The sequence below is a fragment of the Drosophila biarmipes genome, chromosome 2L (assembly GCF_025231255.1).
Source record: "Drosophila biarmipes strain raj3 chromosome 2L, RU_DBia_V1.1, whole genome shotgun sequence".
NCBI lineage: Eukaryota > Metazoa > Arthropoda > Insecta > Diptera > Drosophilidae > Drosophila > Drosophila biarmipes.
The window spans coordinates 8,989,199-9,004,229 of record NC_066612.1 but is presented as its reverse complement, the minus strand read 5'-3'; the positions used below and the strand labels follow the sequence as shown (position 1 = coordinate 9,004,229).

The 15,031-nt window shown below is 47.6% G+C and overlaps 7 protein-coding genes across 17 annotated transcripts in view; 3 read left to right on the top strand and 4 right to left on the bottom strand.

The window, feature by feature from the left end:
- Window position 1: 1 nt before the first annotated feature.
- On the bottom strand, window positions 2-1,210 carry LOC108032826 (proteoglycan 4). Its single transcript, XM_017106841.3, has 2 exons — window positions 1,107-1,210; window positions 2-1,038 (listed from the first exon to the last, which is right to left on the bottom strand). Exons 1-2 carry the CDS (start codon window positions 1,140-1,142, stop codon window positions 106-108), a joined length of 969 nt encoding a protein of 322 aa, XP_016962330.1. The 5' UTR covers window positions 1,143-1,210; the 3' UTR covers window positions 2-105.
- A 257-nt stretch (window positions 1,211-1,467) lies between these two features.
- LOC108032827 (uncharacterized) lies at window positions 1,468-2,122 on the top strand. The gene is made up of 2 exons (XM_017106842.2): window positions 1,468-1,596; window positions 1,661-2,122. The coding sequence occupies exons 1-2, from the start codon at window positions 1,549-1,551 to the stop codon at window positions 2,042-2,044; spliced, it is 432 nt and encodes a 143-aa protein (XP_016962331.1). The 5' UTR covers window positions 1,468-1,548; the 3' UTR covers window positions 2,045-2,122.
- Window positions 2,123-2,213: 91 nt separating this feature from the next.
- On the top strand, window positions 2,214-2,580 carry LOC108032492 (uncharacterized). Its single transcript, XM_017106313.3, has 2 exons — window positions 2,214-2,295; window positions 2,354-2,580. The coding sequence occupies exons 1-2, from the start codon at window positions 2,251-2,253 to the stop codon at window positions 2,504-2,506; spliced, it is 198 nt and encodes a 65-aa protein (XP_016961802.2). The 5' UTR covers window positions 2,214-2,250; the 3' UTR covers window positions 2,507-2,580.
- A 327-nt stretch (window positions 2,581-2,907) lies between these two features.
- Window positions 2,908-3,842, top strand: LOC108032792 (uncharacterized). Its single transcript, XM_017106796.3, has 4 exons — window positions 2,908-3,099; window positions 3,157-3,282; window positions 3,342-3,530; window positions 3,588-3,842. The coding sequence occupies exons 1-4, from the start codon at window positions 2,924-2,926 to the stop codon at window positions 3,778-3,780; spliced, it is 684 nt and encodes a 227-aa protein (XP_016962285.2). The 5' UTR covers window positions 2,908-2,923; the 3' UTR covers window positions 3,781-3,842.
- Window positions 3,843-3,887: 45 nt separating this feature from the next.
- On the bottom strand, window positions 3,888-5,292 carry LOC108032793 (cytochrome c oxidase subunit 4 isoform 1, mitochondrial). Its single transcript, XM_017106797.2, has 3 exons — window positions 5,229-5,292; window positions 4,203-4,617; window positions 3,888-4,140 (listed from the first exon to the last, which is right to left on the bottom strand). Exons 2-3 carry the CDS (start codon window positions 4,612-4,614, stop codon window positions 4,004-4,006), a joined length of 549 nt encoding a protein of 182 aa, XP_016962286.1. The 5' UTR covers window positions 4,615-4,617; window positions 5,229-5,292; the 3' UTR covers window positions 3,888-4,003.
- A 229-nt stretch (window positions 5,293-5,521) lies between these two features.
- Window positions 5,522-15,031, bottom strand: part of LOC108032523 (protein sickie) — a 168,433-nt gene continuing 158,923 nt past the window's right edge. For all 11 annotated transcript variants that reach the window (XM_017106367.3, XM_017106365.3, XM_017106363.3 and 8 more), the window contains 4 exons: window positions 7,516-9,341; window positions 7,198-7,453; window positions 6,653-7,132; window positions 5,522-6,592 (listed from right to left, as the gene is read on the bottom strand). In XM_017106367.3, the coding sequence (XP_016961856.1) occupies window positions 6,473-6,592; window positions 6,653-7,132; window positions 7,198-7,453; window positions 7,516-9,341 (2,682 nt within the window). In that variant the 3' untranslated portion in view covers window positions 5,522-6,472. The remainder of the gene's footprint in view (window positions 6,593-6,652; window positions 7,133-7,197; window positions 7,454-7,515; window positions 9,342-15,031) is intronic.
- LOC108032524 (gustatory and pheromone receptor 32a) lies at window positions 11,406-13,010 on the bottom strand. The gene is made up of 2 exons (XM_017106373.3): window positions 11,868-13,010; window positions 11,406-11,804 (listed from the first exon to the last, which is right to left on the bottom strand). The coding sequence occupies exons 1-2, from the start codon at window positions 13,008-13,010 to the stop codon at window positions 11,556-11,558; spliced, it is 1,392 nt and encodes a 463-aa protein (XP_016961862.1). The 3' UTR covers window positions 11,406-11,555.

Genomic DNA, 15,031 nt, shown 5'->3' with positions numbered 1-15,031 from the left:
GTTATAAGTTAATAAGTGTTTAATAATATGCTAGGAAATAATATAATATAAATTCAACAATGACTTTTTTCTTTTCTTCATTTTTAGGTTGTTCAGTTAAGAGTATCAGTAACGTCCAAATCCATAGGGCGAACCGTATCCGCCTCCTGGTCGCGGAAAGCTGGGCACAGTAACCACTGGTCTTCGGGGAATCAAATACACCTGTGGGTAACCAAAGCCAGGAGGCTTCAGGGCCACATCCTCCTCTGCACCCTCTTCCCCGGACTTGTCCTCGGGCTTGTCCTCACCGGAGTCTTCCTCGTGTTTGTGATTGTGGTTGTATCCAAAACTGGGACTAGGTCCGTATCCTGGGAAACGGGGCTGGTAGATTGCCGGTGGCGGGTAGGGGGAGTAGGGTGACCTGAAAGTCGGATAGGGTGGGTATCCACTGGGCTTCGGCGATTCCTTGTCCGCCTCCTTGGGAGTGTCCGGGGTCTCCGATGGAGGAGAGATTTTGGGTCCTGCGGGGGTGAAAACCACTCCAGGCTGAAGATAGGGATACTGGGGAGGGTATGAGTTAGGATAGGGATAGGGATGGGCATGGAAATGGGGATGGGGATGGGGATGGGGATGTGGCTCGTGCTTCTTAGGCTTTGGAGTCGTCGTGGTCGTAGTTGTGGTGGTCGTAGTAGTGGTTGTTGGTTCAGGAGTGGTCGGCTCCGGAGTAGTGGACTCTGGAACGGCAGATCCATCATTACTCTGGACCAATCCTTCGTCCAGCTCATCCAGGCCATCATTGGGAGCAACGGTTCCAGCGCCTTCCTGCTCTATTTTGGGCTCCTCAGTGGTGGTAACTGGTTTTGGAGTGGTGCTTTCCGGCTCAGGAGTGGTGGTCGCCAATTTCTTGTGCGGATGCGGCGGGTGAGGCTGGTACTGGGGAGGATAGTGGGGCTCGGGCAGGTGCGAGTCATCGCCCGTCTCTTCATCGCTATAAACCGAGGCATCGATTTGCTTTTTAGCCTCCTCAAGTGTCAACTGGGCGTAGCTCAGCGCCAAAAGCTGAAATCGAAGTGAATATTAAATTAATCAAAGCTTGCTTTTTGGCCTGGTCAAGATCAAGTACCCACCTGGCTAATTAGTAGGAGCTTGATGAACATCTCCATTGATTTACAGCAACTAGCAAGGGCCAAGCGAGAACTGATTGGTGTTTGCCGGCCATAGCTCACTTATATAGCTCCAGAAGCGCCCACAATTATGGAAATCGCTAAGCCCGCAATTACACTCAGCCCAGAGCGATCAGCTCCCCATACATACTATCTCTCTCGAAAAACCCGACCGGCACCGCATCAGGTGTTGGATGCGTCTGCCCGGAATTTCCCACACTGCGTTCGTAAATTTCAGATCGTCATCTATCAGTTGGTCACAAAGAGAATTGGTGCTGGTTCTGCCCATGGCATCAGGCAGCGACACCTCCAATCAATTTCGAACTGCTCTAATCGATTGAGCCCGCGCAGCAGCTATAAAAGGTGGCTTTGCCCAGCCGACTCTTCTGGTTTCGCCGAACTACGTATGTGTGCCAGGTGTGACGTTAATATGGCGAAACTTGAACTGAAACTGGTGAGGGCCAATGGGGCATTTCCTCTGATTTTTGCACATAATCGGATACATTCTTTGTTCACAGCTCGGAATAGTTCTCTTCTTGGTAGCCGCTCTCGAGGCTCAGGAAACCCCCGCGACTGAATCATCTCCAGCCACGCAAGCAGCAGGTGGAGCTTCAGCAGTAACCGAGAGCAGCTCTGCCGGAGAAACCACTAAAACTGGAATAGAGGCTACTGGAGCAACCACCGATTCCACAGACCATACTGATAATATGGAGAGTACAACACACCACAGCTCAGAACATAACGAGACACATACTCCAGAAAATGGGGGAGATCCATTCGTCAAGCCAGGAAAACACAGACCGGGTCCACGCCATGTGAAGGCCCACGATGGCTTCCATAACTTAAGGACGGAGAAGAACTGGGCTCACTGGAACGACGCCTTCACCACACCTCGGGTCTAACTATCCTGTACTATTTATAACATCTTTCTTTGATGACAATTAAAATAAAACAAACCCCAGGATGAAAGCCAAATATTATATTTTTATATATTTTCTTTAGGTTTTAAACTTCTTATTTTTCTCTATATTGATATTATTTCAACAGTGTAGGCACACTATACCATATAGGTATTACTCAGAAGTTGAAACATGACGAATTTAATTAGATGCCAGAGAACTGTGCCAAGATGAGGTTGGTTTTTTGCTGTTTGGTAAAATATTATTCTAATGAAACTGAATGAGAAATCATATAGTTAATTTCCTCAACAGTGCCTTCTTCTGTGCCAGCAGACAGTATTTTCGGTGCATAAAGTACGCCACGCGGTGGCTCACGATGGATTCCACAATATCGAAAAGGAAAGGCGCTGGAGAAATTGGCCAGCACGTGTGAGAAATCATCACAAACGACACAACTCAATCTAATGGATACCAATGTCAGAATTAATAAACATCTCAGATCTCATCGAACAATGGGAAACGGAAACCTTGTCCACCTATATCTACGGCTCACTGATTAATAGTCCATTTGAAAAGTTCCGAATGCATAATTGATAGAGCGATTATCATTTACTTAGTAGCTGAGAATATTTCTCCATGCTGCAAGTTAGTTTTTGATCTAATTGTTTCTAATCCACGTCTTATGAGTAGAGCATTTATTAAGCAATTATAATATCTGAACTTTCTGCTTAATAAGTTACCAAGTACGTACTTAAATGAAATGTTTTAAGAAATGTACTACATTTTAAAGCGAATCAGTTACTGGAAATCCATTAGTTCTGTACATATTTTCCGAAGTTTTTTAATTGCGATTTCACGTATGACTTAATTCTCACTCCAAAAATGACAGTCATGGGATCAAGGCTTAAGCTATTGGGGATCCTGGTTTGCCTACTGGTTCTCCTTGTCAACGTGGATGGCAGGGGCAATCAGGATCACTCGCACGACGACAGAAAACGCCATGTTCGTCCCCACAATATCCATAGACCGCCCTATGAGGGTTACGAGTGGTACCACCAGTGAGTAAAACTTTCACGCTAGCTCAAGGATAGGAATCAAGCTTGCAACCTCTTCAGTTACAACCGGGATCCGGTACCGGAGACAGGCACACCGAGGGAAAAGAAAAAGGAACACCATAAAGCCAGATCGGGTCATGCAAAGCAGGGAGAAACTCTTTTGCCCGAGGTTGTGCAGAGAATGAGGTGAGATAAGCAACTCCAAATGTTGCTGTCCTGTGATGGAGGCATCCCTTTTCTTTCAGGGTCGGGCGAGCCATGTTCCAAAAGGATAAGGAAGAACTCCACAAGTGGGAGATTGAGCGGAACAAAACCAATAAAGAAGTGGAAAGGCTCTTCCACCACAACAATCCTGGCAAAGATAGATTTAAGTCAGCGAAGAATTATCAGCTTGCGGCACAGCTGATACGGGATGTGAAAGTAAATGGCAAAATGTAGGTTGTATCTTATCTCTCTACTTCTCGCGAAGCCATAAATTTGCTCTTTTTCAGAACCGATGAAGTGAGAGCCCAACTCACTCCTGACATGAAACCAGTTATTTTAAATTTTAGGCACTTCCACGATCCCGAGTTTAAAAGGCATCCAGAAGCCCGTCACGCACTAGATCTCCTAAAAGAAGAGGTTACGAAAATGTCAAGGACGCACGCCTCCAAGCACAGACGTTCCAAGCATCATCACCACTAAACCCAAATAATAGAATGGGCATCTAAAAATAAATGTAGTAAGAATGGCTGTATAACAGATCATTGAGGCTGGTTTCCTGGAAGAAACTAATGACTGACCCAAGATCCTTCAGTTTAGGCAGCAGCCATAACTTTAATTTCGACTATCTTGCTTCAACTTAATACACATAGACGTCGGCTAACTTAATCACACACAATAGCGGAATTATTTAAAGATAGCGCACTTAGTTCTTCCACTTCTTGTTCTCGTAGTCCCACTTGGAGGTCAAACCGGTGACGGGGTTGATTTCCAGGTCGATGATGCGCTGCAGCTGGGCCTTCTGGTGCTCCTCGTCGAAGGTGACGGGCAGCTCATCGTAGACTAAAAGGAGACACAGCTATTAGCACACCAATAACTCAGAGAGAGATCAATCCCAGACTCACCGAAGAGGTTCATCAGCACGGCGATCCAGATGGCGGCGGCGGAGAAGAGGAAGGCAATGCCCAAGTGGAGTTTCCACTCGCCGGAGCTGGCCTGGACCTCGGCGATTGTCTGGCAGAAGCTGGCGCGGTACAGAGCCTTGATCTCCTCCGGGCTGAGCTTCTTCCAGTCTCCCTGCTCCTTGGTGCGCAGAGCGTTGATCTCGTTGGTGGGCTCACGGAAGCGCACGGCGGGCAGAGGGTAGTCCACGCGATCGGCGTAGCAGGCGGTGCCGTTCCAGCCGTAGCCGACGATCTCGCGCTTGCCGATCTTGTCCAGAGTGTGGACGGCGGCAACGCTGCCAACCTGGGCGTTCTTGGGCAGCTGGGCAGCCAGCTGGCGGAGCACAGCGCTGTTGAGCAGTCTGAGGGCCATCTTCTGCAATGGAACAGAAGGTTTGCATTAGTTGGTATGGTTTAAACTAGTGTTATAAGTTAGTAAGCTTAGTCCTTAAAGGCTTGGGCTGTATCATCCTTGATTTATTGGATTGTCGAGCTATTGAAGGTAAATAACCTACGGCATCTCCTACATCCACCTAGGGAAGACTTCTGACCCTCAATTATGGAATTTAGACAGTCTATAGAACATAGCCAGTGACCAATTTCTCACGGGGCCTGCAGTGGGATATAGGGCCCATTGGGTTGGAGGTTATGTAACAGCTGGAGGACTACGTGCTAAGTTATTAAATCCATTTCCATAAGCCCCGATTTATAAGCCCGTCTAGTAGGCCTCGGAGCCATATATTTCCCTCGATATCGTGCTGTTATTGGAATAATATCCGCATAATTATCCCATTTTTCATTGCCATCACAGATGTTGTGTAATCGATGGGCGGTCGCATCTCCCGGAAAACCGCTTGGAAACCGGTGGCAGAGGAGCTTTGGATTAAATCATGAGTTGTTCGCCGCTCTTATCACTTATATTAGGTGCAATCTCACTAATTGTTCCTAATTTCCGATATTTTAATAAATTTTAAGACTTTTACCCACTTTTTTCGACTCGCAACTAGTGTGACCGCGACTTTATAGATAGATTATACCACCCGGTTCTGAAAAAAACACATTTAAAACAAATATACCAAAAACAAATATACCAAAAGTTGTACAAAACGGTCACTCTGAAATACAGCGAACACACCAATCATAGCGAAGACACACACCTCTCGATAACGATATTTTTGAATTATCGATTAGTTTGGCGCTCAATTTAAATTGCACAGAAACTAAGTTTTAAAATTACAAAAATGAGAATCAAATAACAACAGTAAGAAAGTAAACCGCTATTAATTTTTGATATTATATTTTATTTTGATTTGATGTCATAATCTCATAAATGCACACATTTAAATTAGACAGAGACACATAATTTGCTTTATCGTATCATATAGCTTTACTGCTTGCATGGGTAGTATATGTGTTTATCTTTCGATAGGGATCCGGTGAGTCGGTAATTTAGCTATTTCGTCGAGGATGGGGGCTTTACGTATTCACTTTCGCGTATTCCTGTGTTTAAGCGCGGCTTGGCATAATAAATATTTAAATGGTATCTTGATTCATTGGGTTTTATAAATATGCTATATGTTTGTAACAATATTTAATGATAATTACGCAAATAATTAAACTAAAGTGAAAGCTTTTTCCTTCAACTATACATCTTGTAAAGTGGTAGTAGCAAAAACTTATAGCTACATGTACAGTAGAGTTAGGTATTAGTTGCAGTTTAATTTAAACGATCTGCCGGTCCAGGGCTAGGATACAGGGTATAAAAAGTCTAAACCGCCGGACAGATGCGCACTTAAGCATAGGGTATTTTCTTTGTCTATATATACAAAAATGAATTTACGTTCGTTAACATTTCATGTTAGGGGGTTTCTTCTCTCCAGTTTTTGGGGTTCTTTTGGGAAACGCCGCCGGGGGCCAAGATGTTTGGGTTGCTAGTGGGGTTTTGTGTGGGTCTTGACAATTTGCATTTTTAACAAGTGCGCTAAAAAGTGCAATTTACTCTAGATGGCAGGTAGTGGTTAGAGATGGCTAGGGATAAAAGTGATTTGGTGCAAATGGAAAACTCTTGGAACTGCTTTTGAACCAGGCTGCGAAAGTAGTGCAAGAAGTCTCATTTGTGCGGGAAGGGATGTCAGGTTGATCCTGGTGATGTGCAGACCCTCGGCAGCGCGTTCCTCCTAGTTAGTCCATCTAAATTTGGCATGTTCGAAGTGGTTGGTTTATGTAGCTCTTTACTCGGCTCCGGCTGAACTGTCGGGGGTGACATTCGAGTCCAGGCTGGCGCAATCGGATTCCTGGTCCTGGGCCTCCGAGTAGTTGGCCGCCTCCTGCAGGCGCATCAGCATGTTCAGCTACATATTATAAAGAATCTATTAGGAAAGATTTAAAAAGGGATCACATGAATATCCTACCAAGGGATCCTGCTGCTCCCCGTTGGTTAGGGCCACGCCCTCGAGTCCCACATCCTCGGCATTGATCTGTCGCAGTGGGGGCACTGAATCCGGACCATAGGGCCAGGGATAGGAGTTCCTTATAAAGGCGGAGGGGTCGTTCCAGGCGCCACCTCGTCGTCCATAGAGCTGCACGCCCTCCCGCACCGCCTCCACTAAGTAGGGCGACAGATGGTAGTTCCAGATGTCCGTGAACCATACTTGCGAGTCCTTCAGATCCAGCGGACAGGCGAGGAACAGCCTGGGGCCAATGGTCACATCGCTGGAGCTGTGCACCTCCAGGAAGCGGTTGATGTGCTGCCACACGGAGGGCAACCAGGCCAGTACTGCGGCCAGTTCCGGCTGGGGATGCTGGGTCTGCAGCTCCAGCTGGAAAAGCCGACGTCTCAGAAAACGGCCCAGGAAACCCTTAACGGGCTCCATGTGATTGGCTGTGAGGACCTGTAGTATAATTTCAAGTTTATAGTCAGTTTTTTGTCTACTTTTTTGACCGGTGCGGTACTAACCCATCGGAAGTTGTGGTGCAACTGCAGGTTGGTGGTGTTGCAGGTGGCCTGCGACATGGTGCCAATGATGCAGGGCAGCTTGTTGGCCGGTCCGGCGCTCAGCAGACAGGAGAAGACATCGCCCAGGGCGGAGGCATGGTGCAGGTTGTCCAGAATGATCACAGAGGGAAGCTCGGAGGCGCCATTGGCGATGGCAGCCTGTTCGGCGATGTGGCCCAGATACTGACGCAGATCCTTCGAGGACTTGTGGTCAACGCTGAGGGAAGAGAGAGATGTAAGTTAGCAAGCTTTAGAGGATAAAAGATTCGGAAAACCTACTTGAATGTGGCAATGGCCTCCGAGGGATTGCCCCTGGCTGCCCGGGCCACGAGGAACTCGGCCAGCCTGCGAGCCAGATAGGATTTGCCAGTGCCACTGGGTCCGCACAGGATCAGACGACGGTGCTCCGTGAGCAGGCTGATGTATCTGTGGACAATGCTGCGCGGGATGAGGCTGTCGAAGGCCAAACTTCCCACTCCCTGCAGGCAGATGTAGAGGGTTCGAACACTGCCCACAATGTAGCCGCAGGGCAGGAGCTCGGGGAAACCCATCTCGGGACCCCTCTTCGCCTCGCCCAGATGGTACGAGGTGATGGAGTCCGTGTTGAGGCCCAGATTAGTGCCCGGATCAATACGAGCCACGTAGTCCTTGAAGGTCTTGCGTACCACGTAGTCCAGATTCTGCCACGTCGTCTTGCCGGAGATGTAGGTGCAGGCGATGACGAACTCGTTGCAGCTGGCACTGGCGTAGTTGGACTTCCGATCGCCCTGGGATTGGGCATCTGCCTCGTGACCATTGGCATAGAAGCCATCGAGTTCCTGCAGCTCCTCGCAGTACTTGGTAAAAGCCTCCGGTTGTCCTAGGTAACAGGCAATGGCTATCTTCTTGCCATCACACACGTCCGCCAGCTCCTCGGTGGCACTGGCTATGTGCACGGGACTGGCCAGAGGAGCTGCCTCCAAAGCAGGAGGAGGAGGAGTCAAATCAATGTGGGTACTGGGACTGAGGGGCGCCACACCCACCACGCCATTTGGAGCCGGCGGCGGTGGTGGTTCGGGAGCTGGAGCCGGGGGCAGACATTCCTCCTCCAGCTCGAGTTCCTCACTTAGACGAGCTGGCAGATCCATGGGAGGACGATTGTTGCCATCGGCCAGGGAATAACGCCTAGAGACCTCCGAGCTCCCAGCCACCGATCCATTGGGACTAATGGCCTGACCCAAACTTGCCTCAGAGCCCGCCAGTGACCTGGTGGTCACCAGTTTCTGGAGCCGCTCGTTGTTGTGCTTCAGCGACATCATCTCCGCCCGCATCTTGTTCATCATCTCCTTGAGGCTCTCCAACTGGGAGGCAGAGCTCAGGGCCTCCAGGCGAATGTCGGTCAGCACAAGATCCTTCTCGCGTAGTTGCTTTTTCAGGTCCTCCACCACCTGCTGATCCTCCTGCTCGATGGCATCAATGGGTTTGGCATTGTCTATGAGGGTCAAAGTCTTGGCAGGACTACTCTGCTTGCTGTTAGGCAAAGGAGGAGCAGGTTGGGTGGCCAGCGAGGCCAGACCCAAGGGCTCCCCGTGACCATTGGACAGGGGCAACTCCTGCTGCGAGTGGTTGTGGTGATGATGATGATGGCCACCCACATGGCGGCTCGTCTTGGCGATCTTGGCATTGCGGGAGAAGGCCTTGGTGAAGCTGCTCCTCAGCCAGCCCTTCTTCTTGTTGGCCTTGTTCTTGTCCTGGGCCGCCGAGCAGCCGGAGCTGATGGAGTTCAAGGAGCACATGGAGTCGGTGCTATGCTGTCGCTGCATTCCCAGGGTCAGTGGGCCATTGTTGTTGGTGGTCCTTTGAGCTGCTGTGCTTGGGGGCTTCAGCTCTGCGGCCGTCTGACCCGGTTGGGCCTGCATCCCTGCTCCCTGACCCTGCGTCTGGACACCCATGCTCTGCATGTGCGCCGTGGTCAGGCCCGCTTGGATGGACTGCTTCCTCAGCAGCTCGATGGTCTGCCGCATGTCCGTCAGCTCGCCGTCCTTGCGCTCCGCCGTCGCCGTCAGTTGCTGCAGGCGGTTGGTCATGTTGGACAGCGATTGCTCAAAGGCGGTGACCACATGGGCCTGCAAAAGAAACAAGGGGAGAGGGTTTGCGTTAAGGTGGGTTCTGGCCAGGTCTGCAAAATCCATCATCGCTCGTTTTGAGAACATCTCGTTCGTGCCTCGAATTCAGAGGCCCAGAGCTGCTTCGTATGCAAGGCGTTGCGCCCGCCACTTGCAACTCACCTCGGCCATATGACTCACGGACAATGAGCTTAGAGCCGGGCTTTAAGAACTTTTCGAAAATTTCAGTCCCTTTTCTGAAGTACGTGCACTTGGAGAAGATACTACCTTACTTCTATACAACCTCATGGGGGGGCACCTATTATAACTCTTCCTAAACCCTTTTTAAGAACTTAAAAATTAAGAGAGGGTTACGGAAAATTATGGCATTGGATATGATAATAAAGTTAAGGTGTAAAGATGTGAATGTTTTTAGAGTAAGCCAAAATATTTTTAATTTTTTTTTGGAATGAACCATCTAATTTTTCTTAAGACAAAATCATGGTGTTCCACTATTTCTCCGTGTGAACTTTAGAACCCATGTCACTTCTTGTGCATTGTTGTGTCAGCTCTTTGCCATCGTTGCTTATTTTTTATGAGCCAACGTGACTGGCCACAAATAAGCGAGAACTCAGGGTAAATGCTATATTATCTATATATACTACATATATGTCTGCATCAAGTTGATGAGTGTCATTAGAGCAGCTTGGAGCAGAAGAGTGGTGACTCACAGCGGATGTTGTAATTGCCAAGGAAGTAATGAAGAAACAGCTTAATCTCTTACCATTGCTCGTAAAATTCGTTAATATTCCCCTGCAATTTAGCGTTTTTATTATTATTAAATTAGGCGACATGCCGGGAATCTCAAGTGCACCAGACTAATTAAATTATGAATTTGCAAACGTGATCACAACAAGTGTGAAGCCCTGCCGCGCACAGTACAATCCATTTGCATTAAAAAACCACGTAGTAACCCTTTCAACTTTCTCCGCATCTGCATATTTAGAGAAGGGCTCTGAAATCTAAAATCTGAATCGTTTGGCTGCCAACTCACGTAGGCGGCGGGCATAAAAATTGATTACGGTGCGTATGAGTAACGTGACACACAGGACGAGTCGGCACCCTCGGAAGGATAACTTCCTGGCATTTGCCGCCAACAATTAAAACGTATTAACGAGCCATTTTCTTCTGAGCGGATAATAAAATCCACTGCCAAGTGATTTTATTTAAGAGCCCGGGCATGAAGTCAGCTCCGCCCATTAAAACTTTGGCCCCACGCCGACCTTGAACTTCGGAAACCCTTGCCAGAGTGTGCTCATCATCCACTGATGACGGATTTCCATCTAGAAAAAATGTACGTCTATAGAGCGTGCCTTCGCAATTTGCATAAATGAGTGGCAAATTAAAAAGCGAGACGTGCTAGATGGCTATCAATAAACAAGTGGCAAATCGAGGGGAAGCCACAAATACAGATTTGCTGCCATTGCAGCACTTATAATTAGTTGGAGTGTGTTAGTCTCTCCCTATTTGTTTTCCATTTTTTCAAATGGGTGTGTTTTTTCACCGGTAGCCTACAGTTTCGATGAGGTCATGCCTATGTCCAGTGAACTAGCTAACCGCATGCCAATGCTAATGTTGGTTTTACCGCATTAAGTGAGCTCCTATTTTCCGGAGCTGTAGCAGCGGCGATAAGTATTTAATTAAATTTTAAATTACATACTTTAAAGCTTTTGGTGGCAGCCTTAAATGGCAAGAACATTTTGCTACACAAATCCGTTTAAATGTAGAGCGGTTCGAGATTAAAGAGCAGAATTGATTGCCACCCACATAAGGTACAAATAAATACTTTTTTAATGTGGCTTGTATCTACATAAGTTTAAGTACTAGGCTTATTAAAGGCAAGGATTTACTTCACAGATAAATTAAGTGTGAAGTAGTCGATAGAACAATTCATTCTTTTGAGAGAAGCTGCCCATTAATTGGGGTATCTTTTCTAAATAATAAATTTTAAAGTTAAGAAATAATACTTTAACTTGGCTGGTTAATTTTCTTATTTAAAATCCTTTGACAGCCTACGAGTATACCTTTTAAGTTGCCCAAGCAAGAACTTTTAATGTCTTCGACTGCCGTATTCGAATTTAACAAAGTTGATGTAATACCTGAAGTGCTAATAAACAAGAGAACAACATCGAAAAACGATAAGTACATATTTGTGAAACGATTAAGGGGACACATTTAGGTCTGCTCTGGTACGGGGTCATCAGTTTTCGAGTCCTCGAGCTGCTTGAACTGGATCAAGATGACCAGATAAGTGGTGACTGCTGAGAATATCTTAAAAAGCGTGGAGTTGTCTATGGCAAAGAATCCATAGGCCGTGAACTGCACCTCCTGCTTTATGCTCTTGGTTAGGAATTTATCAATGATGTTCTGATACTCCTTGCACTTGGCATACACCCGCGCCAGTATTTGGGACGTTGCGTTGGCCTTGAAAAAGCACTCATGCTGATTAGTTGTTAACTAAGATGTATCTCTGAGATATCTGCTCACCTCCTTGGTGGTAATGCCACAGCTGCGGGACAACAGGGCCAAGAGGGAGAAGTGGAGGCAGAGCCAGGCGAAGCACCACTGCAGAATGTTGGACGACACCATGCCCTTGGCGGTGATCTGGACAAAGAGGTTGTAGCAGTTGGTGGTGACCGTGTAGAAGGAGTACCCCAGGAAGGAGACCAGAATCAGGTTGCAGCAATCGTTGATGCCCTTGTAGATACGCAGCAGTTTGTTGTGCATGCGGTATATGAAGAGGGAATCCTCGGGGAAATGCTCCATAAGGGCGGCGTGGGGGCCACCATTAATATTTCCACGCTGTCGCCTCCCTCCGCCTCCTTTGGCCTTGCGCTGCTGCCCATAGGTGTATCTGATCAGTAGTTCATTAATGAAATGGAACCGGATATACACAATTCTGAGCAGCGCCGAAGCAAATACTATATACGTGGCCGTTAGCCCGTTCTGGATGGCATAGAAGGCCAGCAGTATATAGGAGGTGGGCGTGATCTCGCCCTGGACGGCATATATTTTCAGCACAATGATGTAAGTCTGGCAGGCGGCTATGCCCACCAAAAACTTCACCGAGAAGCCAAGGTCTTGGTTCAAATTGGCGCCAAACTGGCGACGCACCTCCTCGTCCAGCTGGAGGATTTCGTTCATGATCCTCAGCATGCTCTTGGTATTCCGGGCGCACACGAAAACCGTCAGGGTGTAGGTCAGGATGCAGAGCAGCAGCTCGATCCACTGGTTCACATTGTCGGTCTCCCGGTAGGAGAAGAACAGCTGCGCCGATATCGGTGTGAATAAACTATAGACATTGAAGATGGTCAGGGCGTGGACGACGCCTCTCACAAAGAAGGAGTAGAACTCGTTGGTCTTGGTCGGAGGTCCCACCTCGTAGTTGGACACCTGTTCGTATATGGGCATCAAGCCACTGGCCTTCAGCACGGATAGTATAGTGCGAATCTCCTCGAACACGGGATGATCATGGTTCTTGGGCGGGACAGCTGCTGCCACTGCCGTGCCATCCCTGGTGAAGGCATCCCTGTTCAGGGACGCCGTTCTGTAGGGCGAGATTCTCCGCGGATACGGATGTGATCGCGTTTTTTGCCCGGGCATTTCGATTATCCAAGTGTTCGGGGACATGGCCAACGAGGCACTGACAGGAATGAACGACACGGCTAGAGTTCGACCAAAGGGGTCTGGGTTATCTGATTGTCACGGGTCAGGACTTCAAACGCCATTAGAGTAATTGCTTATGTAGCTATTTCACTGCACTGTTCTGTATTCATTTTCCAATAATATTATTTTCAATATGCTGATAATATCCTAGTCTATCCATCTAAATGTCTGCTGTACAGCAAAGAGGAGACACACACTTCAATGGACGGCAAAGCCAAGATTTGCAGGGAAGCACTAAAAGTCAGGCATTAAAGGCAGCAAACGAAAAATGCAAATTGAGAAGTGAAATAGAAGGAGCAAAAAACTACAGCGAAATTAAAATGAGACGAAAAAGGGAGCTGGCTGCACTTGCCCCCCAAAAAAACCCCTCACAGTGCTTCTCAAACTGCCTTGGAGGGGAGCTTGATGTTGCTGCTGTAGTTGATGTTGCTCGTGTGGCTGATGTTGCCGCTGTTGCTGTTGCTGTTGCCGCAGTTCATTTGCACGTTGCAGGCAACGAAGCGTAAAACGGTTATGCATCAGCTGCGAGCGACACGCAGTCAGAAAATAAAAAACCGAGATGCACAAGGGGATAAAACAGGCGGTCGGTCCAAGGGGCCACATGCTAAATGGCTAAGGCAACAAAACAGAATCCCCGGCAAAATTGCCAACTTTAATTTGACTGTCAATGCTGCCGGCGGAAGGGGTGAGGTGTTGCTCCCTGCCAGTGATGCATTGCTGAATTTATCGCTGGCAATTTGCAGACACAAAACAAAGTTCAAGTTCAACGGTGGGCCACAAAGAGTTCTGCCCACCGAAACTTGTTTAAAAAGAGGTTTTTAAGCAGGGGCATTACTGATTATCAACTTCTTGATAGTATTTACCACTTGATAAGACCGAATGACCTTCGATTAAGTGCGTTCTTCGATAGTGGGAGTTATAAGTAGGTCGAGTGCGCTTATAAAATTCAATAAATTCAACTGGCCACCGAAATTGCCCGCTGGTGTTGCTGCTGGCTGCATAAATCATGCTGCAACAGCAACGACTGTTGCTGCCCACTTGACAATTGTTGCAGACATCAGACATCGGGCGACCATGTGTTTCCACAGTTTCGGTGTTGGTGTCGGCAGCATGCCGTAGGCGTGTGCACTTTGACCTTTCCCATGATTTATGCCCCGCAAAAACAACACCAGCAGCATGCAACAGCAGCAGGCGCAGCCACTGCAACACTTGACATTTGCCGGATTTACACAAAAGAAGCGAACTGTAGCAGTTGTCACAGGGCTTCCTGATTTATTATTCCACGAGGGTTGAGGCATGCGGGGGCGTGCCTCCATCTAATTTGCATTGGAATATTTGATGATTGATGAAGGCTTCAACTTCTTCGCCGGCCTCCGAGATCAGTGAAAGTTTCCCCAAAATGGGCGGATGCCTGGCCCGTAATGACTAATTGCAGAAGGCCTTCCAAGGTCAGGTGTCAGTTTGAAGCTCGGGTCTGATGACTTTGACCTTTCTAAATAATGAACGTATTTTTCTGCAGTGCTGATTGAATTTTCCGATAGGGGAAAATTAATGGAGATGGAAGCTGAGGACTCTAGCCTATGTGACTTTGCCATGATTGAAAAGGCCCCTCGTGTTTGATTGCTGATTAAGATTAGAAAATACTGCCTGGCACTATCAGCGGGGCTTTAGCCGCCTTAACTAGATAAGATAGTGTGTGCTGAATAAAAACTATTTTTGAACAAAGAGTTGCTTTCTGCAGCACTTTGAATTGCTAAAAAAAAGCTAGGGGAACTAAGTGATTTTCGGTGTTACCGAATCAAGAATGATTTCCTGTTCGGGATTCCTTTCAACCATTCCTGAATTCGATTCGAATCGAATTCGAATTCTGAGGCCTGCCACATAATAAAATGATTAACAAACTAATCCGTTCTGATTGTTTGTGGCGCACACAAAGTCGCGAATCGAAGTGGCCGAATAAAGCGGAACACCAAGGAAACGCAGAC

Bases quoted from the DNA above. Each gene is read 5' to 3' on its own strand.
- LOC108032826 (XM_017106841.3), bottom strand. From the start codon at position 1,142: ATGGAGATGTTCATCAAGCTCCTACTAATTAGCCAG. The intron at 1,039-1,106 runs GTGGGTACTTGA...CTTCGATTTCAG, and splicing joins AGCTCCTACTAATTAGCCAG to CTTTTGGCGCTGAGCTACGC.
- LOC108032827 (XM_017106842.2), top strand. From the start codon at position 1,549: ATGTGTGCCAGGTGTGACGTTAATATGGCGAAACTTGAACTGAAACTG. The intron at 1,597-1,660 runs GTGAGGGCCAAT...CTTTGTTCACAG, and splicing joins CGAAACTTGAACTGAAACTG to CTCGGAATAGTTCTCTTCTT.
- LOC108032492 (XM_017106313.3), top strand. From the start codon at position 2,251: ATGCCAGAGAACTGTGCCAAGATGAGGTTGGTTTTTTGCTGTTTG. The intron at 2,296-2,353 runs GTAAAATATTAT...TTTCCTCAACAG, and splicing joins GGTTGGTTTTTTGCTGTTTG to TGCCTTCTTCTGTGCCAGCA.
- LOC108032792 (XM_017106796.3), top strand. From the start codon at position 2,924: ATGACAGTCATGGGATCAAGGCTTAAGCTATTGGGGATCCTGGTTTGC. The intron at 3,100-3,156 runs GTGAGTAAAACT...CAACCTCTTCAG, and splicing joins GGTTACGAGTGGTACCACCA to TTACAACCGGGATCCGGTAC. The intron at 3,531-3,587 runs GTAGGTTGTATC...GCTCTTTTTCAG, and splicing joins GTGAAAGTAAATGGCAAAAT to AACCGATGAAGTGAGAGCCC.
- LOC108032793 (XM_017106797.2), bottom strand. From the start codon at position 4,614: ATGGCCCTCAGACTGCTCAACAGCGCTGTGCTCCGCCAGCTGGCTGCC. The intron at 4,141-4,202 runs GTGAGTCTGGGA...GTCTCCTTTTAG, and splicing joins CGTGCTGATGAACCTCTTCG to TCTACGATGAGCTGCCCGTC.
- LOC108032524 (XM_017106373.3), bottom strand. From the start codon at position 13,010: ATGTCCCCGAACACTTGGATAATCGAAATGCCCGGGCAAAAAACGCGA. The intron at 11,805-11,867 runs GTGAGCAGATAT...TGCTTTTTCAAG, and splicing joins GTGGCATTACCACCAAGGAG to GCCAACGCAACGTCCCAAAT.